Source organism: Lithobates pipiens, unplaced genomic scaffold, assembly GCF_037356315.1.
Source record: "Lithobates pipiens isolate NorthernLeopardFrog02 unplaced genomic scaffold, aLitPip1_a1.2 Scaffold_13, whole genome shotgun sequence".
Lineage (NCBI taxonomy): Eukaryota > Metazoa > Chordata > Amphibia > Anura > Ranidae > Lithobates > Lithobates pipiens.
The window spans coordinates 544,285,011-544,310,192 of NW_027507718.1; the positions used below are offsets into that span (position 1 = coordinate 544,285,011).

General features: G+C 46.4%; 1 protein-coding gene across 2 annotated transcripts in view; it reads right to left on the bottom strand.

Annotated features, from left to right (window-relative positions):
* LOC143975800 (inactive carboxypeptidase-like protein X2) overlaps positions 1-25,182 on the bottom strand; it is a 162,703-nt gene that overhangs the window by 18,723 nt on the left and 118,798 nt on the right. For both annotated transcript variants that reach the window (XM_077478340.1, XM_077478339.1), the window contains 3 exons: positions 21,154-21,242; positions 18,647-18,770; positions 10,435-10,631 (listed from right to left, as the gene is read on the bottom strand). In XM_077478340.1, coding sequence (XP_077334466.1) covers positions 10,435-10,631; positions 18,647-18,770; positions 21,154-21,242 — 410 coding nt within the window. The remainder of the gene's footprint in view (positions 1-10,434; positions 10,632-18,646; positions 18,771-21,153; positions 21,243-25,182) is intronic.

Sequence of the window (25,182 nt, forward strand, 5' to 3'; positions counted from 1 at the left end):
CGGTCGGGAAGCGGTTAAGAGCTGTGGGCGGAAGTGAGGTTTTGATGTCGCTTCCTCCCTGCATTGTTATGGAGACAGGGGGGGGGGGGGCATCTTCCCCTCACTCGTCTCCATGCCCAGCCAGGGTGAAGATCCGATCGCCTCCGCTGCTGCCGATGGATCCGGTAAGCGGCGGAGGGCACCGGAGAGTGTCCGGAGGGGGGGGGGGGGGGGCCCACTCTCCCACCGCCAATAAAAGTGATCTCGCGGCAAATCCGCCACAGAGACCACTCTTATCAGAAACCGGACTGCCGGCCGAACACGAGGATACCGGGGGTTATGGTAGCTAGCTGCTGTGGTCAATTTCGTCAGGCTAAAATATTTTCGGCGACTAAATGAACACTATTTTAGTTGACTAAAATAAGACTAAAACAATTCAGATGACTAAAATGCGACTTAAAACTGAAACGGCATCTTAGTCATAAGGCTAAAAAAATACGACTACAATGGCATTTTAGTCAAAAGACTATGACTAAAACTAAATCGAAATGAAAGACTACTCTGCTGGCCATTTCTAAAATCGGTAACACGATTCCACCCAGATCCTATAATAACGGCACATTAAAAGTTTAAACACGTATTGCACTATTCCACTACCGCATCACCATAAGTAAGGTGGCATCTACTGTACTAAGCTGCTGAAAGAGAAAAAAAAAATGTAAGAAAGAGTCTTCTTTTTTTTTTTTCTTAATATTTAATGTTGGTAATATATTCAGGTTATATGTGCAATGGCATTACAGCCAATAGAGTTTACAGTTTTTGGAGTTTTTTTGTATTTTAAAGTTGCACTTCTGTAATATTTTTGTTTGTTTATGAAACTTGGCTTTATTTTAATTTTTTTTTAATACAAACTTTTTTTTTTTTTTTTTTTTGAAAAAAAGGTTTTCTCATCTTTCTTATCTTAGTTTTCTTTTCTTATAAATATTTTACAACAACAATAATGGAACATACATACGACAGCCCTCAAAAATCCCAGTGAGGAGCAGGGGAGGACCAGGCTGACATTTTCCTGGCCGATGGCTTCTGGCAGAATCGGTGCGGTCATCAGAGTGGCCCGGAGGGGGGGGGGGGGGTTTCCTAGCAAACATATGCTGCACATGTGGGCAATGGGAGGCTGCGATTATGGGCAATGATATGCTGCACTGTTACGCTGCATTGATGGCCACTGGTATGCTGCACTGATTGGCACTGACAGGCTGCACCGATGGGCACTGACAGGCTGCACTGGTAGGCACTGATATGCTGCACTGGTGGGCACTGATATGCTGCACTGGTGGGCACTGGTAGGCTGAACTGATACACTGCACTGATGAGCACCAGTATGCTGCACTGATAGGCTGCACTGATGGGTACTGATAGGCTGCACTGATGGGTACTGGTAGGCTGCACTGGTGGGCAGTGGTATACTGCACTGGTGGGCACTGGTAGGCTGCACTGATGGGGACTGGTAGGCTACACTGATGGGCAATAAAAGGCTGCACTGATGGGCACTGAAGAGGCTGCACTGATGGGCACTGATGAGGCTGCACTGATGGGCACCAGTATGCTGCACTGATACACTGCACTGATGAGCAGCAGTATGCTGCACTGATACACTGCACTGATGGGTACTGATAGGCTGCACTGATGGGTACTGATAGGCTGCACTGGTGGGCAGTGGTATGCTGCACTGGTGGGCACTGGTAGGCTGCACTGATGGGCAATAATAGGCTGCACTGATGGGCATAGATGAGACTGCACTGATGGGCACTGATAGGCTGCACTGATTAGCACTGATGAGCACTGGTAGGCTGCACTGGTGGGCAATGGTATGCTGCACTGGTGGGCAATGGTATGCTGCACTGGTGGGCACTGGTAGGCTGCACTGTGATGGGCACTGGTAGGCTGCACTGATATGTTTTATGTTAATATTGTTAAAGTTGTTGTTAATATTTATTTTTGGAACTTAATTCTGCATAAAACATTTAACAGTGTGTAAGGGATCTTCCCGGGGTAGGGTGTGTTTGGACACAGTTCACAGCAGACTTGGAATTTATAAAGCAGATCTTGGCGTTTATTCGTGGTACAAACAGTCCAGCAAACAAAATATACAGCAACACCGTGCTTTCTAAGTACAACAAAAATAAAAGTCCTAGCCCGGCTGGGCGCTTACTAACAGGTTCTGCTCACCTATCTGACACTTACAAACACAGCGTCTTTCGCCTGGATATCGCAGGGTGAGTTTTAGCTCCAGCAGTGGCTGTGCTTGCAGCTTCCTTCAACACACAGATTGTTCATTCCCTGGCTGAGAGCGATCACCTGCAGACCCTGCAGGTCCTTTAGCTTCCCAGGCTAATTAGGATCAAAGCTCACCTGATCCCAAACCCAGAACTGGATCGGGGGATGTGGAATGACAGGTCCCTCTACCAAACCTACCTGCCATTCCATATAAACCCAGGCCCGGCAAAATTAAATAACAACTCAGCAGCATATCGCTGCTGAGAAACTGATCCATCCTGGATTTACCATCTCACACTGTGTAGCAACCTAGGTGAGATGTACACCCCCTCGATCACTTCTCCAGTGACATGTCTACATATCCCCCCCCTCTTTTTCAGACCGGAGGGCTGAGCCTTTTGTCCCCACAGACAACTTACCCTTGACAATGCGTCAGCATTTGCCTGTAATTTCCCTGGCCTGTGTTCCACAGTGAAATTAAAGTTTTGTAGGGAGAGAAACCATCTAGTCACTCTTGCATTTCTCTCCTTGTTTAACTTCATCCATGTTAGGGGGGCATGGTCTGTCACCAACTTGAATTTCCTGCCTAGCAAGTAATACTTTAACGATTCTAGGGCCCACTTTACTGCCAAACATTCTCGCTCCACAATGGCATAATTTTTCTCGGCCGGGGTTAATTTTCTACTCAAGTACGTCACCGGATGCTCCTCACCATTCACTACTTGTGAGAGTACTGCACCTAAGCCTGTGTTAGAGGCATCTGTCTGGACCATTCACTCTGTGACACCTCAATTACCCCCAGATCAAGCATACGTTTTACCTCGGCAGATACGGCTTCCCTACGTGCCTCCGGTATCCTATAGGGCTTAAGGTTTACTCTGCTTCTAGGCTCAGTTTCAATGTGATGATGGATGAGGTGGGTACGCCCTGGGAGGTCAGAGAACTTGTTTTTGTTTTTCTGTAAAAATTCCTGAGCCTCCTGTTTCTGTGACACTGATAGAGTATCACCTACCTTGACTGGAGGGATTGGTTGTGACAAATTATTAACAGTATTTGTCGCCCCCAAGGATTCCCTGTCTTTCCAGGGCTTGATCAAGTTTATGTGATAAACTTGGAAAGGCTTCCTTCTACCTGGTTGGTGCACCTTGTAGTTCACCTCACTGATCTTTTCAACAATTTCATAAGGACCTTGCCACTTCGCCAAGAATTTACTCTCAACAGTGGGGACTAGTATAAGGACCCTATCGCCTGGGTTGAATGTCCTGATTCTTGCGGACCGGTTGTAAATTCTACTTTGGGCCTCTTGAGCTCTCTGGAGGTGTTCCCTTACCAGGGGCATTACAGTGGCTATACGGTCCTGCATTTGTGCTACATGCTCAATAACACTCTTGTATGGGGTGGACTCATTCTCCCATGTCTCTTTTGCAATGTCCAGTGGACCCCTAGGGTGACGACCATAGACCAACTCGAATGGTGAGAACCCTGTGGACGCTTGGGGCACTTCCCTAATAGCAAACATGAGGTAGGGTAATAAATGATCCCAGTCACGACCATCTTTTGCCACCACTTTCTTCAACATATGTTTCAAAGTTTTATTAAATCTCTCCACCAATCCGTCCGTCTGGGGGTGGTACACAGAGGTACGGATGTGTGAGATTTTAAATAGTCTGCATAATTCCTTCATTACTTTCGACATAAATGGCGTACCTTGGTCAGTTAGGATTTCTTTGGGGATCCCAGTCCTAGAGAACATATAAAACAACTCACGTGCAATTGTTTTAGATGCAGTGTTCCTTAAGGGTACAGCCTCAGGATAGCGGGTCGCATAATCCAGGACTACCAAAATATACTGGTGTCCTCTAGCTGACTTTACAATGGGACCCACTAAATCCATGGCAATACGCTCAAAAGGCACCTCTATAATAGGGAGTGAAACCAAAGGACTGCGAAAATGTGACACTGGGGCACTAACCTGACATGTGGGGCACGACTCGCAGTATTTTTTAATGTCATCATATATCGCCGGCCAAAAAAACCTCTGGAGAACCCTCTCCCTCGTTTTGTCAGTCCCCAAGTGTCCCCCAAGAACATGGTTATGTGCCATGTCAAGCACCTGACGCCGGTACGGCTTAGGTACCAGAAGCTGTTCCACAATCTCATCTTTAACCTTATTGACTCTATAGAAAAGATCATTAGTCACCGAAAAATGTGGAAATCTTTTTTCAGCATCTGGTTCCTGAGGTACCCCATTCATTACAGCAACCTGCTCTCTCGCATTTTTGAGAGTGGGGTCCTGTAATTGTGCAGCCCCAAAATTATCGCTAGACACCTCTAAGTCTAGTATATTTTGCTCAGTGGGAGGAGCCTCCTCCTCCCCAGCCAGGACCTGTAAAGGAAAACAATCATTTTCATCCTGCACATTTTTATCATTCACAGTGGACAAGGCAACCCCCTTAGAGGTATCCTCACTCCTTTTGGGGATTTTTCTTTTTTTCCCAGAGAGCCCAGAATAAAGGAAAATTGCGCCCCAATATTACATTATGCATGAGGTTTTTAACCACACCCACTTCATATTGTACTGTGCCTTGTTCAGTCCCGACTTTAGCCAGCACTATAGGGTACACTTTTGTATCACCATGTATGCACATAACACTCATATGCTTTTTAGACTCTAAGTCCCCAGCCACCAGACTAGCATGCACCAAGGTTACGAGGCTTCCCGAGTCCATTAACGCCTTAACAGGAAAGTCATTGATTGTAATATCGCAGATTTGCGGTTCAGTCTCTAGTCCAGGAACTGCAGCACAAGATGGTTCCGCAAATAGCGACTGACGCCGGCTAGCGTCACATTCCATGGGTTCAGAGGTAAGAGGGCAATGGGCCGACACGTGTCCCGCCTCATGGCATCTCCAACACTGGATAGGGCCTGGTCTCTTTGGCAAGGAGTCCTTTTCAGAGCCCCTTAGCCACCCGGGACCATCACCAGTCTTTTGTCCCTGAGACACCACTTGAGCCCTTTTTCCTCCATCAGCACCCCTCCACACTCCCCCAATAGATGGAAGTCTCTTACCAGCTGACGGCACAGATCTGGCGCTCCGGGGAGGTGAAGATGCTGCAGGAACATCACGGAGGTAGTCCTCAGTCGCCTGGAACCTCTCCACAAGGTTGACAAGTTCGTTTGCATTCTTAGGATCACCTTGTCCCACCCAGCGTTGCAGGTCAGTAGGAAGTGCTCGGAGGTAGCGATCCATCACGACCTTCTCTAGGATTTGTGCAGGAGTAGAAGTGTCTGGCTCCAACCACTTTCTTGCCAAATGGATTAGGTCATACATCTGGGACCTCGCTGATTTGTCCAGACTGTAGCTCCAGTTGCGTACCCTCCGGGCACGGACTGCAGTAGTAACTCCTAGTCGGGCAAGCATCTCCTCTTTTAGCCGAGTATAGTCCTTAACCTCTTGCTCACTGAGGTCATAGTAGGCCTTTTGAGGTTCACCTGTTAAATAGGGCGCAATTACCTCTGCCCACTCAGCGGCTGGTAACTTCTCTCGCTCAGCCACGCGCTCAAATACTGTTAGATAGGCCTCAACATCGTCCTCAGCAGTCATCTTTTGCAGCGCTTTCTGCACAGTCCTTCTCCCAGAAAAAATCTCTGGAGCGGCTCCCATCACCACAGGCGCCTCTCGATTTGCTATCAGGTGCTCGATAAGTTGTTGTTGTGCAGCCATGGACTGTTCATGTCGTCTATTGGCCTCTATCTGAGCCTGCTGTTGTGCAGCCATGGACTGTTCATGTCGTTGCTGTTGTTGCAAACTCACTTGCATAAACTGCTTCAGCATCTCCTCCATGTTGCTGGACTGTTCTTGGAGTGTCGTTGCAGCTTTCACCCAAGACATAAGCAGCTGTAGCCAAGTCTGTCCACACCGTTGCCCCTAGCAACCGACTTTGCCCGCATTCTCCACCAATTGTAAGGGATCTTCCCGGGGTAGGGTGTGTTTGGACACAGTTCACAGCAGACTTGGAATTTATAAAGCAGATCTTGGCGTTTATTCGTGGTACAAACAGTCCAGCAAACAAAATATACAGCAACACCGTGCTTTCTAAGTACAACAAAAATAAAAGTCCTAGCCCGGCTGGGCGCTTACTAACAGGTTCTGCTCACCTATCTGACACTTACAAACACAGCGTCTTTCGCCTGGATATCGCAGGGTGAGTTTTAGCTCCAGCAGTGGCTGTGCTTGCAGCTTCCTCCAACACACAGATTGTTCATTCCCTGGCTGAGAGCAATCACCTGCAGACCCTGCAGGTCCTTTAGCTTCCCAGGCTAATTAGGATCAAAGCTCACCTGATCCCAAACCCAGAACTGGATCGGGGGATGTGGAATGACAGGTCCCTCTACCAAACCTACCTGCCATTCCATATAAACCCAGGCCCGGCAAAATTAAATAACAACTCAGCAGCATATCGCTGCTGAGAAACTGATCCATCCTGGATTTACCATCTCACACTGTGTAGCAACCTAGGTGAGATGTACACCCCCTCGATCACTTCTCCAGTGACATGTCTACAAGTGTAATTTCATGAGATAATTTACGAGGGCGTGTTTAGGGGTGGGCTTAGGGGCGGGGCAACTGGTGGCGAGTAACTTTTAAGGCCTGGCTAGTGGCATATGAGAAGTAGTCAATTATGAATACACTGAAAATGTGTCTTCTTATAAACAAACCAGGGCCGTCTTTAATATTAATTGGACCCTCGGCAAAAATTTTCTTGGGCCCCCCCCCATGCAATTTCATTCTCCACCTGCTCTGAGACATACAATAAATAACAGCTAGACTTAAAATCAGTTTACTGTATCAGATCAGGCAGCAATTGCGATTGGTTTTAAGAAGTTGCAGCATATCATTACTGCTTACTGACTGGTTGCTAGAGGTTACAGCACACATTATGGCTCACTGATTTGTTGCTAGAGGTTACAGCACATCATCACCTCACTGCAGGGGAGCATGATATACATATGAATTGAATGCTGCCTTTATTTACATATCAATGCCGCCGGCCGCATCTATTTACTTACTTATTTACATGTAAACACAGGGTCTACAGGTGAGTTACTTGTATACAACAATAGGGCAGAGCTGGGCAGCATTAGTACCAGATATCGGGACACAGCACAGGACTAAGACTTCAAGGGACAAGGGAATTTAAACTGGGATAGTTGGCAAGTAGGGATGAGCCGAACACCCCCCTGTTCAGTTCGCACCAGAACCTGCGAACAGACCTGAACTTCGTGTGAACTTTAGAACCCTATTAAAGTCTATGGGACTCGAACGTTCACAATCTAAAGTGCTCATTTTAAAGGGTAATATGCAGGTTACTGTCTTAAAAAGTGTTTGGGGACCCGGGTCCTGCCCCAGGGGACATGGATCAATGCAAAAAAAAGTTTTAAAAACGTCAGTTTTTTCAGGAGCAGTGATTTTAATAATGGTTAAAGTGAAACAATAAAAGTGTAATATTCCTTTAAATTTCGTAGCTGGGGGGTATCTATAGTATGCCTGTGAAGGGGCGCATGTTTCTGGTGCTTAGAACTGTCCCTGCACAAAGTGTCATTCATGCAGGAAAAAAAGTCTTTTAAAATCACTTGCGGCTAAATTGTCGGCTCCCGTAATACAGAGAACACTCAATGAGTGTTCTCTGTATTAGCCGACAATTCATTCATTCATTGATAAAAAATAAAAAAAATAAAAAGCGTGGGGGTTCCCCTAAATTCAATTACCAGGCCCTTCAGGTCTGACATGGATATTAAGGGGAACCCCGTGTCAAATTAAAAAAAAAATTGACATGGGGGTCCCCCTAAATATCCATACCAGACCCTTCAGGTCTGATATGGATATTAAGGGGAACCCCGCATCAAATAAAAAAAAAATTGACGTGGGGGTCCCCCTAAAAATCCATACCAGACCCTTTATCCGAGCACGCAACCTGGCAGGCCGCAGGAAAAGAGGGGGGGGACGAGAGAGCGGCCCCCCCTCCCTCCTGAACCGTACCAGTCCACATACCCTAAACATTGGGAGGATGCTTTGGGGGTCTGTGACCCCTCAAAGCACCTTGTCCCCATGTTGATGAGGACAAGGGCCTCATCCTCACAACCCTGGCCGGTGGTTGTGAGGGTCTGCGGGCGGGGGGCTTATCAGAATCTGGAAGCCCCCTTTAACAAGGGGACCCCCAGATCCCGCCCCCCCCGTTTGAAATGGTAAGGGGGTACAAAAGTACCCCTACCATTTCACAAAGAAAGTGTAAAAATGGTTAAATAAGACGAACACACTTTTGAAAAATTCCTTTATTAAAAATAAAAAAAATAAAAAAAAGATTCCAGCGGTGCTAATCCACTCTTGCTATCCAGCGACGGATCTCCGGGGTCCAGCGATGGATGATCATATCCAGCGACGGGGGATCTCTCAGTCCAGCGCTGTCCATACATCCGTCTTCTGTCTCCACTGCGGACACTGCGGAGATCCCAGCGCTGACGTTTCTTATATTAGGAGGGCGGGGCCACCCATCACCTGACCCCGCCCCTCTGACGCTGGAGAGGGAAGCCAGGGGTTCCCCAGAGACGTGTGGGTGACCCCGCCCCCTCTGATGTAACGCAGGTTTCCGTTACATCAGAGAGGGCGGGGTCACCCATACGTCACTGGGGAACCCCTGGCTCCCTTCACCAGCGTCCAGGGTTGTGAGGATGAGGCCCTTGTTCTCATCAACATGGGGACAAGGTGCTTTGAGGGGTCACAGACCCCCAAAGCATCCTCCCAATGTTGAGGGTATGTGGCCTGGTACGGTTCAGGAGGGAGGGGGGCCGCTCTCTCATCCCCCCCTCTTTTCCTGCGGCCTGCCAGGTTGCGTGCTCGGATAAAGGGTCTGGTATGGATTTTTAGGGGGACCCCCACGTCAATTTTTTTTTTTAATTTGATGCGGGGTTCCCCTTAATATCCATATCAGACCTGAAGGGCCTGGTATGGATATTTAGGGGAACCCCCACGTCAATTTTTTAAAAAAATTTGATGCAGGGTTCCCCTTAATATCCATATCAGACCTGAAGGGTCTGGTATGGATATTTAGGGGGACCCCCACGTCAATTTTTTTTTTTAATTTGACATGGGGTTCCCCTTAATATCCATGTCAGACCTGAAGGGCCTGGTAATTGAATTTAGGGGAACCCCCACGCTTTTTTTTTTTTTTATCAATGAATGAATGAATTGTCGGCTAATACAGAGAACACTCATTGAGTGTTCTCTGTATTACGGGGACCCGACAATTTAGCCGCAAGTGATTTTAAAAGACTTTTTTTCCTGCACAAATGACACTTTGTGCAGGGACAGTTCTAAGCACGGGAAACATGCGCCCCTTTACAGGCATACTATAGACACCCCCCAGCTACGAAATTTAAAGAAATATTACAATTTTATTGTTTCACTTTAATCATTATTAAAATCACTGCTCCTGAAAAAACGGCAGTTTTTAAAACTTTTTTTTGCATTGATCCATGTCCCCTGGGGCAGGACCCGGGTCCCCAAACACTTTTTAGGACAGTAACCTGCATATTACCCTTTAAAATGAGCACTTTAGATTTCTCCCATAGACTTGTATAGGGTGTTCCGGCTTTTCGAATTTGCTGCGAACAGCCCAAATTGTTCACTGTTCGCTGAACAGGCCAACAGGCAATGTTCGAGTCGAACATGAGGGACCGACTCGGGGTGAGGGAACGTCTCGGGTTGAGGGAACGTCTCGGGGTGAGGGAACATCTCGGGGTGAGGGAACGTCTCTTGGCGAGGGAACGTCTCAGGTTGAGGGAACGTCTCGGGGTGAGGGAACGTCTCGGGGTGAGGGAACGTCTCTTGGCGAGGGAACGTCTCGGGGTGAGGGAACGTCTCGGGGTGAGGGAACGTCTCTTGGCGAGGGAACGTCTCGGGGCGAGGGAACGTCTCGGGGTGAGGGAACGTCTCGGGGTGAGGGAACGTCTCGGGGCGAGGGAACGTCTCGGGGCGAGGGAATGTCTCAGGTTGAGGGAACGTCTCGGGGTGAGGGAACGTCTCTGGGTGAAGGAACGTCTCTGGGTTGAGGGAACGTCTCGGGGCGAGGGAACATCTCGGGATGAGGGAATGTCTTGGGATGAGGGAAGGGTATTACCAGCTTGTAGGCCATCTCATATCCATCGGGGTTCATGGAGGGCAGGAGGTGGATGCGGGTCTCAGTGACCAGCCTCACTACTCTGGGGTTCTTGTTCTTGTACTCCTGGCAGAGATATTCCATCAGGTTCAGCATCAACTCCCGACCCACGACCTCGTTCCCGTGCATGCCGGCCACATAGCGAAACTCTGGCTCCCCTGTAATAGGACAGAAGATACAGAACAAAGATTGGTACATGCCATCCACATACTTCCATTTCCCTACAAATATTCTTTTTTTGTATTTGTTTGAAGAGTCGGGTGAATCCATAAGTGATGTTTGAGTGAAGTGGAGTCTGGTGGAACCTCAACCGCTTTGAAGGCCTCACTGCTCTTTTTGAACCAGGTATATGGTGCTTATGAACATTTAGGAATATTTTCATAGCCAGAAAGCAGCTGAATCAGGTTCCTAACAGAGCCCATTAGCTCAAACTGCAGTTTACACACATCTTAATACATCAGAGCCATGTCTTCACCCTCTTCTTGTGTAAGGCTCAAACTTGGGTAAGGTTTCAATCAAAGACAGCCTGCCTAAAAGGAAATGACTCATGGACCCTTTCAGACCACCTCCTTGCGTAATGCAGCAAATCACATGCAACTCTTATTTTGAAGGGCACTCCAATGCACCTTCTGCTGGACACATGTTGTTGTGATTTGGTGTGCTGCCAAAAAAGCGGCAACGGAAATTTTGTGGCCGCATACCATACATTAGTGTGCTTTTGCACTGGGCGAAATATACGTCTGCACTAATGTTCTGCTGTCTTTTTAGAAAACTCATAGTGCTCTGATTAAGCATCTATATTGATGTGAAACGCGTTAGCCTGTCTGTACGTTTCATCACCATGATATAAGACATTTTGGATCTTCTACACTGTTTTACCACGAATAAAAGGTGTTATTCGGAGTGCGGCCCTTCAGCTGTTTTCTTAAATTTTCTGCTCTGGCGAAATGGCCTAAAGCACGTTGTAAAGCTCCGACATGAAATGTGAATAAAGCATATCCCTATATAGTGTGTACTTGTCTCAAACCAGCGCACTAAGTGTAATTACTCTCTGCTGCCCCGTTCCTCGCCTATCTGCATGAGTCACTTCTGACAAGTTTTCCTGACACTAAGAGAGCATAGGTGACAGGGACACACAGCCTGTGATTGATAGCCTCAGCTCTGCTCCTGTGTGCTGTGTGAAGGGGGTGTGTGTCTCCTCCCACCAATCAGCTCTCAGAACTCTCCTCATTGAGCTCTGCAGTGTGTAATTTCAGCTCCCGGCCCCTGCTTTGTAAAGCTCAGACAAGCTGTATTAAAGCAGAGTTCCACCCAAAAATGGAACTTCCGCTTTAAGAGAAGGTGACCCCCTGACATGCCACATCTGGCATGTAATTTTTTTTTTGGGGGGGGGGAGCGGATACCCTCTTTTATAGAGGCTCCCACTTCCTGCCGGTGCACCACGGCACCGGAAGCAAGTTCACCTCTCCCCCCTCCCTCTCGGCAATCATCTGGGACACGTCACAGGTCCCAGATGATTGCCTGGCCAGTTACGGCGCGGCTCGCGCATGCGCAGTGCGTGTCCCCCGGCTGTGAAGCCACAGCCGGGCGCCCACAGTGAAAATGCCGGCGCCTTAGAGAGGAGGGGGGAGACGAGTGGGGCTTTGTTCCCCCCCGCATCGCTGGACTCTGAGACAGGTAAGTGTCTGATTATTAAAAGTCAGCAGCTGCAGTATTTGTAGCTGCTAACTTTCATTTTTTTTTTTTAAGCGGAACTCAGCTTTAATTCTGGACTTTGAAGGGATGTAGAGAAGAGAAGACTGCAGATACACAGGCACAACTTATGTAGGAGGATTTGTTTCATCTCTGTGTATCACCTGAGGCCAGACACTTTGCTGGGCGTATGGAAGACTTTGCAGCCACTTTCAATTAAAGTTTAAAGAGGAAGTAAACCCTGATGAGTTTACTTCCTCTTACATTCCCTGCAAAGGTAAAGCATAACGGACTACTATGCATCGCATTGCATCGCATCGCATAGTAGTCCATTATGTGTCACTTACCTGACACAGGAGCCAGCGAAGTCACCGCTGTCCCCTGTAGTTCCGAGCGTCCATCTTCTCGGTGGGTCTCGCCTCTCCGCCGCTGTCATTCGGCAAAGCCGCCACTCGCGGCATATCGCCGTTGACCGCAGCGCGCTCAGTGCGCCTGCGCGCCGCTGTCTTTCGGCAAATATCTCCTAAACCGTGTAGGTTTAGGAGATATTTCTTGGACCTACAGGAAAGCCTTAATCTAGGCTTACCTGTAGGTCAAAGTGTGTTGTAAGGGTTTACAACCACTTTAAGTAAATCTGACTCAAAGCCATTTTGGCTTTCCTTTAACCACATGCCGACTGGGCCATAGCCGAAAAAAGACGGCTACAGGGCGGTCGGCTTATTCTGGGTGGACGTCCTCACAGAATCCTGCTCCGGCGTGCCCCCTGGGGCGCGCACCCGGGAACACCGCCGGGTCCCCCGTAAATGGCCGCTGACAGCGGCCATTTACCACGTGATCGCTCTGTCATATGACGGAGCATCACTTGTAAACAAACCAGGCATCACGTCATGACGCCGGTTCCTCCCCTCTCTGTACCGATCGGTACAGTGAGAGAGGGAGAAATTGTTTGCAGCGCTGTGGGCACTACAGATCAAGCCCACAGCGCTGCTCAGTGCCCATATTCTGCTCAGTGCCCATATTCTGCTCAGTGCCCATATTTTTAATTTAGCGATGTCCGCCGGCCACCCACGATCGCTTCACAGAGAGCCGGTGTACATAAACAAACAGATCCCCCTGTTCTTTCAGGGGAGTAGAGAGAGATCTGCTGTTCCTAGTGATCAGGAACAGCAGATCTCTCTCCTCCTCCAGTCAGTCCCCCCCCTCCCCCCACAGTTAGAGACACCTCCCAGGGAACACACTTAACCCCTTCATTATTAGTGTTAATCCCCTTTCCTGCCAGTGACATTTATCAGTGACAGCAATCAGTGGCTTTTTTTTTTTTTTAGCTCTGATCGCTGTATAAATGTCAATGGTCCCCAAAAAAAAGTGTCAAAAGTGTCCGATCTGTCTGCCGCAATGTCGCAGTCACGCTAAAAATTGCAGATCGCACCTCTGAACCTGACTCCCCTATTGACCCTCCTCCGACACAAAACGCAGGTGTGGTCTAAACTACCGCTTTCTTTAATAGGTAGAATTAGTCTGATCAAGATGAAGATCCTCTCAATTATACTATATTTCCTGCGCCATGCGCCACTATGGATACCCAAAAGCTTTTTTAGGCAGATTGAGGGAGTTGTGAGCTCCTTTGTATGGGCCCCCAAGCCCCCAAGGATAGGGATTAGGGTACTACAGGAACCCAGTGAGAGAGGGGGATTAGCCTTGCCAGATTGGCACAAGTACTATTTGGCTGGTCAGATGGTGTTTGCTCGCAGATGGCTTGTGTCGGATGACGGTGATGCGGCTACCGTTTTAGAAGCTGCCTCGCTGGGTTCGTACGAGAGTCTGCGTTTGGCTCTATTCAGGGGGGGGGGCGGGTCGGACCTGCCTCTGACACAAACAATGCGGGCCACTATTAGAGCTTGGGGCCAGGTGGTGAAACTGGCGGCCCCTAGTTACAGAGGACTTTCCCCATCCACCCCGCTGTGGATGAACCATTTACCACCTCACTTCTACAATTTGCCGGATCCGATGATTTGGGCGGTGAGGGGAGTAAAAACGCTTAAGGATATTACCTCTTTTGGTGACTTGCTGACGTTCCCCCAACTCCAGACGCGACACGAACTACCTAACACATATCTTTTTCGTTTTTTTCAGATTAGGCATGCCTTTCAGAAACAGTTTGGGGATTTAAGGATAGAGTCCCTCCCGTCATGTCTCGAGTCCACGTTGTCCCGAGTGGACCTTGAAAAGGTTCTCTTGGTGTCATACAAGGAATTCTTTAAGTTAACGCGGAAGGCTGTCCTGACCTGCAGAGCTAAGTGGGAATTGGAGGTGCCGGACATCCAAGGGGAAGATTGGAATGATTTGTGGTCCCAACCCTTTAAACACCTGATATCTGCCAGGGATAGGCTAATCCAATTTAAATTTCTCCACAGGAGCTATTACACGCCAGCAAGACTGGCAACGATTTATGGCCATGATCGGGCGGAATGCTGGAGATGTTCAGTCTCCCCAGCTGATGCCAGGCACATTTTTTGGCTATGTTCACACGTACAAGATTTTTGGAAGGAGGTCACGATATGTATTTCAGATCTCTTGATGGTGCACATTCCACTAACTGTGAAGGTTTGCCTGCTGGGGTTGGTAGAGGAGGTAGTGCCTACGAGGGCCTTGCGAACCCTACTCACTATCCTTTTGTATTATGGGAAAAAGGCAATATTACTTAAATGGAAATCTGCTAGTGCTCCTGATCTTAACTTTTGGAAAAGCTTGGTTAACCACTTGCTTACTGGGCACTTAAACCCCCCTCAGTCCCAGACCAATTTTCAGCTTTCAGCGCTGATGCACTTTGAATGACAATTACGCGGTCATACAACACTGTACCCAAATGAAATTTTTATCATTTTTTTCCCACAAATAGAGCTTTCTTTTGGTGGTATTTAGTTACAGCTCGGAGTTTTCTTTTTTGCTAAACAAACAAAAAAAGATGCAAAAAAAAAAAAAAAAATCATGTTTTAATAGTTTGTTATAAAATTTTGCAAACGGGTCATTTTTCTCCTTCATTGAAGTGCGCTGATTAGGCGGCACTGATAGGCTGCATTGGTGGGCACTGATGGGCTGCATGGGTGGGCACTGATGGGCTGCATTGGTGGGCACTGATAGGCTGCACCGGTGGGCACTGATAGGCATAGTTAAGGCGGCACTAATAGGCACAGATAAGGCGGCACCGATGGGCACAGATAAGGCGGCACTGATGGGCAAAGATGGGCACAGATAAGATGGCACGGATGGGTGGCACGGATAAGTGGCACGGATGGGTGGCACGGATGGGCACTGATAGGTACCACAGATAGATGGGACTGATGGGCACTGATAGGTGGCACTGATAGGTGGCTCTGATAGGTGGCACTGCTGGGCACTGATGGGCGGCACTGCTGGGCACTGATGGGCGGCACTGCTGGGCACTGATGGGCGGCACTGGGGTGCAGCACCTTTGAGGCAGATTGGGTGGCACTGTGGGTGGCACTGTGGGTGGCACTGTGGGTGGCACTGTGGGCACTATGGGCACTGACGGGGGGCACTTACTTTTGCTTTTATTTTACTTCAGGATGGCACTGCGGGAGGCAGGTGGGCACAGGCAGGTGGCAGGTGGTCCCTTGTATTGATGGCCATGATCGGGACTGATGTCCCGATCACGGCCGCGGTGATCGGCTTTTTTTTTCTCTCCTCGCGCTGTCAGCGCGAGGAGGAATAATAGCCGATTACCGGCTCCGTTCTATCACATGATCAGCTGTCATTGGCTGACAGCTGATCACGTGATAAGGGGTCGGGATCGACCCCTTACACGGATCGGTGATCAGGCGAGTCTCACGGACTCGCCGATCACAGAGCGCGCCGCGCGCGCCCCTCAGGGGGCGCGCAGGCCGCTCGTAACCGGGACGACGTCAATAGACGTAGTCCCGGAAATGTAGGTCCGCGCTAATGCCGTCATTTGGCAATAGCGCGGATCTGAAGTGGTTAATGGTATGCTGCCATATTACAAGGCTACATATATAGCCAGGGGGTGTCTTAAGAAGTTTGATAGAGTGTGGAGGGTGTGGTATGAGGCTGATGACACTGTGGGGTGATGGTCCCCTGGGGATGATGATACTGATTTATTGTGTGCACAATGACCCCTGCAATACAACTGGACATGGTATGGTGTATGGAAGGGGGAGAATTTGGGTTGTAGATATGTGAGGGGAGAGCCCTACAGCGGCTGAGGACATATATGTGAATGGCAATAAAAGAAGGTATTTAATGGGGACATTCTGTTATTGACCTGGGTCTCTGCGATCCACTGTGAGCTGTTACAATATGGGAGGGGGTTTGGGGAGGGTGGGGTTTGGGGAGGGTGGGGTGGGGGGGGGGGGTGTTCTGGGTGGTAGGTAGGAGCTATCAATGTTAGTCAGGAATGACTGGACCCTGCGTGGTCCTTTTTTTGTGGTTTTTTGTTTTTCGTTTTTTGTTTGCCTTAAATGTAAACTTCAATAAAAAGAATTTAATAAAAAAAATTGCAGATCGCCGCCATTACTAGTAAAAAAATGATTAACCCTTTCATGACTAAGCCTATTTTTGGAATTTGGTGTTTACAAGTTAAAATCCATATTTTTTGCTAGAAAATTACTTGGAACCCCCAAACATTATATATATTTTTTTAGCAGAGGCTCTAGAGAATAAAACATCGATTGTTGCAATATTTTATGTCACACGGTATTTGCGCAGTGGTGTTTTAAACACAACTTTTTGGGAAAAGGGACACTTTCATGAATAAAAAAAAAAACAAAACAGTAAAATTAGCCCAATTTTTTTGCGTAATGTGAAAGATAATGTTACGCCGAGTAAATAGATACCAAACATGTCACACTTTATAATTGCGCGCACTTGTAGATTGACGACAAAGTACGGTACCTAAAAATCTCAATAGGCGACGCTTTAAAAATTTTTTACGGTTACCAGGTTAGTGTTACAGAGGAGGTCTACTGCTAGAATTATTGCTCTCGCTCTGACGATCGCGGCGATACCTCACATGTGTGATTTGAACACCGTTTACATACGCGGGCGCGACTTCCGTATGCGTTTTCTTTGCTTCGCGAGCTCGCGGGGACGGCGGGCGCTTTGAAAATTATTTTTTTTTTTTTTATTTATTTTATTTATTTTAAAATGACTAAATTGTTTTTAAAAAAATAAATAAAAATTTGATCCCTTTTATTGCTGTCACAAGGAATGTAAACATCCCTTGTGACAGTAATAGGTGGTGACAGGTACTTTTTATGGAGGGATCGGGGGTCTAAAAGACCCCCCACCCCTCCTTTACACTTCAATGTATTCAGATCGCCGAAAACGGCGATTCTGAATACCGGATATTTTTTTAAAACCGGCGCCATTGGCAGCCGAGTAAACGGGAAGTGACGTCATGACGTCGCTTCCGTGTTTACGATGAGCCGATTACGGCTTCGTTCCAGTTCCTCCCCAGCAGCCGGAGGCGTCGGACAGGGAATCGGTGCTCCCGATCGAGCGGGAGCACCGGTAACAGCGGCGAGAGGCGGCGGGAGGGGGGGACGTCCCCTCCCGCTCCTCCGGCATAACAGCCGAGCGGCTTTTAGCCGCATCGGTTGTTATGGCTGGAAAGCCAATCGCCCGCTGTAAAAAACGGTACCGGGATGATGCCTGCAGGTGCGGGCATCATCCCGGTATACCCCCCGGAAGCCGAGTACGCAGATCTGCGTACGCTCGGCGGGAAGGGGTTAATAATAAAAATGCCATAAATCTAACCCCTATTTTGTAGACGTTATAACTTTTGCGCAAACCAATCAATTTACGCTTTTTTTTTTTTAACCAAAAATATGTAGAAGAATAAATATCGGCCTAAACTGATGAAGAAATTTATTTTTGGATATTTATTATGGCAAAAATTTAAAAATATTGTTTTTTTGGGGGGTTTTTTCAAAATTTTTGCTCTTTTTTTTTGTTTATAACACAAAAAATAAAAAACGCAGGAGGTGATCAAATACCACCAAAAGAAATCTCTATTGGTGGGGGGAAAAAAAAGGATGTCAATTTTGTTTGAGTCAGCGTCGCACGAAACGCGCAATTGTCAGTTAAAGCGACGCAGCGCCGAATCACAAAAAAAAAAAAAAAAAAAATGGCCCGGTCATTAAGAGGGCAAGTCCTTCCAGTCCTTAAGTGGTTTTTAAAGGACAGATTGTTCCCAATGACCTTCAATGGAAGGGGCTTTCTTCACAATGACCACCAATTCACAGGCCACGAGGCTCTGCACTGACCAGCACAGTACGGTTGTCTTTTATTGGTATATTTTATTGATCACGGTGATGTGCTGTGAGCTGCTGATACAATATACTAAAGCTGGGGGGTTCTCTGAGACCTGTACATTATTTCAAGGGTTCCCTTTGGATAAAAAAAGGGTGAGAAGGGCTGGAGTAGTAATGCATGATGTCCTCACCCAGCTCGTGTTCTCCCGGGTTGTCGGAGATTTCCATAACGTACATCTTCAGGCCCAGGTAGCTCTTACCAATGCTGTACACCCGGGTGATGTTTGGGCAGGCCTCGTTCACCCTCTTCATCAACTGGAAAGATGGGGAGACATCATTACAAAACCCATAATCACCTGGTTCCCAACTGTCCCCCCACTACAACAGGTCCACAAGGTTTCTCCCATTGTGTGCCTGGAAATGTCCCAAATAGTCAAAATTTACCTGATACCAAACTACTCTACTATTACTCTACTAATACTCTACTAGTACTCACTAATACTCTACTAATACTCACTAAAATTCTACTAATACTCTACTAATACTCTACTAGTACTCACTAATACTCTACTAATACTCTACTAGTACTCACTAATACTCTACTAATACTCTACTAGTACTCACTAATACTCTACTAATACTCTACTAGTACTCACTAATACTCTACTAATACTCTACTAGTACTCTACTAGTACTCACTAATACTCTACTAATACTCTACTAATACTCACTAAGCCCTTGTACACACGGTCGGACATTCTGCCAACCAAATCCGTTGGATTTTGTCCGACGGATTGTGTCCGAAACTGTTGCATACACACGGTCGGACCAAGTTGTCGGAAAATCCGATCGTTGGGAACGTGATGACGTTATTTCGTTACGACAGGACTACGTTCAGGCTAGTAGCCAATAGCTTTGGTGTAGGAATTTGATCTGAGCATGCGTGGCACTTTGTCCGATCGGAATTCTCTACACATGGTCGGAGTATGTCCGATCGGACCAGTTTGACGGAAAATATTTCCAACAAGTTGGAAAATTGGGTCCGACGGATATTCCGAAGGAAACAGTCCGATGCAGACCACACACAGTCGGATTATCCGACAAAACGGTCCGTTAGGACACATTCCGTCGGAATCTCCGACCGTGTGTACAAGGGCTAATACTCACTAATACTCACTAATACTCTACTAATACTCACTAAAACTCACTCAAATTCTACTAATACTCACTAATACTTACTAAAACTCATGAATACTCACTAATACTCTACTAATATGCTACCAATACCCTACTAATACTCTACTAATATGCTACTAATACTCTATTAATACTCTACTAATACTCTACTAAGATTCACTAATACTCCACTAATACTCACTAATATACTCTACTAAGATTCACTAATACTCCACTAATACTCACTAATACTCTACTAAGATTCACTAATACTCCACTAATACTCACTAATATACTCTACTAAGATTCACTAATACTCCACTAATACTCACTAATACTCTACTAAGATTCACTAATACTCCACTAATACTCACTAATATACTCTACTAAGATTCACTAATACTCCACTAATACTCTACTATTACTCACTAATACGCTAGTAATACTCACTAAAACTCTACTAATATGCTACTAATACTCACCAATACTCTACTAATACTCTACCAATATGCTACTAATACTCTACTAATACTAATACTCTACTAAGGCCGCGTACACACGCGGGGACTGTTCGCTCAACTTTGTCCGCTGAACAGTGTTTCGGCGGACAGTCCGCTCGTGTGTGGGCTTTCAGCGGACAGTTTCAGCGGACAGTTTGCTGAACAAAGTTTTTCGGAAATTCCGAAAAACTGTCCGCTGAAACTTTGTTTCAGCGAACAGTCCCCTCGTGTGTAGGCTTGTTCGTCAAACTAAGTTCCGCGCATGCTCAGAAAGGATTTACAAGCCGAAGTTTGCATTGCAGTGTATAGGACGTCGTTTTCTAGTCCCGTCGTACGTGCCGTTCACGTCATCGCGCACGGTTTCAGCAAACTGTTCGTTCGTCGTGTGTGGGCATGTCCGTCCATGCCAATTTTGAGCGGACTGTCCGCTGAAACTGTTTGACGGACAAAGTTGGGCGAACAGTCCCCGCGTGTGTACGCGGCCTAAGATTCACTAAAACTCTACTAAAACTCTACTAATATGCTACTAATACTCTACGGATACTCACTAATACTCTACTAATATGCTACTAATACTCTACTGATACTCACTAATATTCACTAATACTCTACTAATAGGACACGTTCTTCTGGAAGAATGGTCAAACATTCCCAAAGACACACACCTAAACCTTGTGGACAGAAGAGTTGAAGCTGTTATAGCTGAACTCAATATTGAACCCTACGGACTAAGACTGGGATGCCAGTAAAGCTCATGTGCGTGTAAAGGCAGGTGTCCCAATACTTTTGCTAATATAGTGTATATACCTATCAGCCCTAACATTATGACCACCATAACCCACTGAGGCATGGATGTGTGTGTGTGTGTGTGTGTATATATATATATATAGAGAGAGAGAGAGAGAGATATCATATATATATATATATATATATATATATATAGATAGATAGATATAGATATAATATAATATTTAGCCAGTTTGTGTTTACTATAGATCCCAGTCTGTCTGTCTTGTAATTACCTTCCTCATCTCCTTGTAGTTGTGGTGTTTGAACTCCAGTTTGTCAGTCGGTTGTGGCTCGTGCTCCCACATGAACACGGTGTTTGGGTCTGCGGAGAGAGAGAGAGAGAAACCACACTTTGACATACTGCTTGCAGTGTTTACCTCCCTGCGGACTGCGGCCGGCCGTGTTTGTCCCGTGGTTACGCTGCCCGGAGGGTGCGCAGCGCCTTCCTGCCAGTGTCTGGAGTTGGGGACAGGCCTGCGTGCTTAACCCCTTAACCCCTTATTCTCAGCGTAGTCCTGAATACAGAACCTATATGTAACCCTAAACTAAACTGGTCATGTAGAATTTTGTTCTCTATTAAATAAATAAATAATAATAAAAAAATACACACCGCTCAGTTATAAATACATCCGCATGTCTACTTTTTCTCTTAGTCCCCCTGCAAAGTCCCACAAAATACCTGTTTATCCTCCACCTTAATTCAGCTTCCTGTAATGGGGTGGCAACAATGCTGCACTGCTGCTGGGTTCAGAGCAGAGTTGTCGCTCTCATGCTTGCACTGCAGTGGGAGGAGAAGATGTTGTCTGAGCCACATTTAGTCCCGCCCACTGCTTTGTGGATTGACAACTTGGATGTTCGGAAGAAGGAAGAGATGTATAGGGGAGGGGTTTCATGGGTTTTCCCCCTATCGGGTGATTGGCTGTCACACAGTGGTCATATGACCAGGAGTCTTTAACTTTTTTCGCATCACGCCAGCACCTCATTGGCAGACATTATGCAATGTTTTTTTTAAACTATTCAAGCTACATTATTATATAGCACATCGTGCAAGTTTTGACTGCGATAATTGGCAGTCTTTTACACATACACTTTATATTTTTTCTGCACTTTCTCCGTATTATACCAAACATTTTTTCACCCACAGTATCATTTAACACTATTGTTAATGAACTATCAATACGCTTTTTTTATATTATTCCATCACCATAGTGCAGGGATCTGCAATTATCGGACCTCCAGCTGTTGCAAAACTACAAATCCCATGATGCCTCTGCCTCTGGGTGTCATGCTTGTGGCTGTCAGAGTCCTGCTATGCCTCATGGGACTTGTAGTTCTGCAACAGCTGGAGGTCCGCTAATTGCATATCCCTGCCATAGTGTTTTAATTAATGATTATTAAATATTGGTCAGACATTTCCATGGGATGTAAATGATACCGTGACGAATTTATATATATCGATAAACGATATTTACTGTCAGTTTCAATATATACATTTAGAAATATCTCTTTAATAAAAATTTTACTCTAGCGGATTTGCTATGAGTTAACGTCAATTCAATTCTTTCTAATTAATAAATGGCTATTATTGGGTATTCATTGCAGGCGTGTTCTCCCCCCCCCCCGTCCCCCAAAGGGCGTTTACAGTGTGGCTCCTTGCAAGCCCCTCGGGGTGGGCTCTTCTCTCCGGGGGGTGACCCATGGGCCCCCATCGGATTGTTCAACGGCTCTTACTACTTTCTGGTCATAGAACATTTATTCCATCTTTGAGCGGTAAATATACTGCCATGACTTATTTAATGTGTTGTACGAAGACATGCTTTTCTAATTCTGAATACAGGTAATATATATATTAGATCCATTTGTCCCCCTGAAGAAGAGACCGTACTTAGGTCGAAATGTGGCGGGGCTCGCTTATCATATACGATTATGTAAATGTAATGATGTGCACAAACGTGCTTGTTTATTACATTGTGAAACTTGTATTGTATCACTTAATTTATTCCATCTTTGAGCGGTAAATATACTGCCATGACTTATTGAATGTGTTGTACGAAGACATGCTTTTCTAATTCTGAATACAGGTAATATATATATATATATATATATATATATATATATATATATTAGATCCATTTGTCCCCCTGAAGAAGAGACCGTACTTAGGTCGAAACGTGGCGGATCTCGCTTATCATATATGATTATGTAAATGTAATGATGTGCACAAACGTGCTTGTTTATTACATTGTGAAACTTGTATTGTATCACTTAATTTATTCCATCTTTGAGCGGTAAATATACTGCCATGACTTATTGAATGTGTTGTACGAAGACATGCTTTTCTAATTCTGAATACAGGTAATATATATATATATATATATATATATATATATATATATATATATTAGATCCATTTGTCCCCCTGAAGAAGAGACCGTACTTAGGTCGAAACGTGGCGGATCTCGCTTATCATATATGATTATGTAAATGTAATGATGTGCACAAACGTGCTTGTTTATTACATTGTGAAACATGTATTGTATCACTTTAGACTATCGTATTCAATTGTACCATGACATCTGATATTGGACATCTTTTTAAATAAACAATTTTCTATATATTAATTAATTAAGAAAAAAAAATCTCTTTGACCTTGTTATAGTATTTTAAAGCCCCATTGGGGAAAACCTTTCCACATAATAGAATTTATTCTCAGGGCGGCGCAGATTTTTATCTCTCTCATATGTGTCTTTCCTACATTGTTTATGACCAGGAGTCTAATCTACCAGTTCCCAATCGCCACTCTGTGACAGCTCAGTCCTGCAGATTACACTGGGAGAATGCAGCTTTCCCTGTGTAATCATCGGAGCTTTGTCATAATGCCTTGTTTATCATTACAGAGATCCAGATATAGAGCGGCGGCGATGGCGGCTTTCACCCTGACAGCAGATTGCCTGATTGTCGCTCTCCCTGTGTAATCTCCCACTGTAATCTGCAGAACTGAGCTATCAGTTTGACAGCTTAGACCTACACAGTACCGGAAATGGCCTTCTGCAGAGGTAGGATCGGCCCTTGCCCGATATGTGTCCCTTTGAAGCAATGGCGCTCAAAGTGGGTGTCTTTTCTGACTCGGCATGGCCATGTCTGACACCAATCGTTACCCTCAAGCCACCTCTTGAACCTAATTGTTATCCTATTAAATAGGAAAGGAAGGAGGGAGGGGGAAGGAAGAAGTAGGGAGGGGAGGGGCAGGAAGGAAGGAGGATAGAGGAAGAAGGAGGAGGGAGGTAGGGGAGAAAGGAAGGAAGAAGGAGGGGTGGCAGGATGAAGGAAGAAGGATGGAGAGGAGGAAGGGGGAAGAAAGAAGGAGCGAAGGGGAGAAAAGAAGAAGGAGGAAGAAGGAAGAGAGTGAGAAGGGAAGAAGAAGTAAGGAAAGAAGAATAAGGAAGTGGAGGGACGGAGGAAGAAGGAATTAGGAAGGAAAAAAAAGAGGGAGGGGAGGGAGAAGTAAGAAAGAAGAAAGAAGAAGGAGGAAGGGGAAGAAGAAGGGAGGGGAGGAAGGTAGAAGGAGTGAGGGGAGAAAGGAAGAAGGCAGAAGGAGATGGGGGGGGGGGGCGGAAGAAGGACGGAGGACAGGAAGGAAGGAGGAAGGAAAAATGAGAAAGTAGGGAGGAGGAAGGAAGAAGGAGGGAGTAGAGGACAGATAGGAAGAAGGAGAGAGGATGGGAGAAGAAAGGAGGAGGAGAGATGGGAGGAAGAAAGAAGGAGGGAAGGGAGGAAGGAAAGAGAAGGGAGGAGAGCAAGGAAGTGGGAGGATGGGAAGGAAGGAAGAAGGAGAGAGGAGGGGTGAGCAAGAAAGAAGGAGAGAGGAGGGGGTAGGAAGGAAGACGGAAGAAGAAGGAGAGAGGTGGTAGGGAGGAAGAAGGAGGGGGGAGAAAGGAAGAAAGAGGGAGGACAAGAAGGAAGAAGGAAGGAAGGAAGGAAGAAAGAAGGAGAGAGGAGGGGAGAGGAAGGAAGAAGGAGAGAGGAGGAGGGGGAGGAAGGAAGAAAGAGAGAGGCGGGGGAAGGAAGAAGGAGGGAGGCAAGGAAGGAAAGAGGAGGGAGGAGAGCAAGGAAGTGGGAGGGGAGGATGAGAAGGAAGGAAGGAGGTTGAGAAAGGAGGGGGGAGGAACGAAGGATAGAGGAGGGGAGAGGAGAAAGAAGGAGAGAGGAGGGGGCAGGAAGGAGAGAGGCGGGAGGGAGGAAGGAGGGGAGAAAGGAAGAAG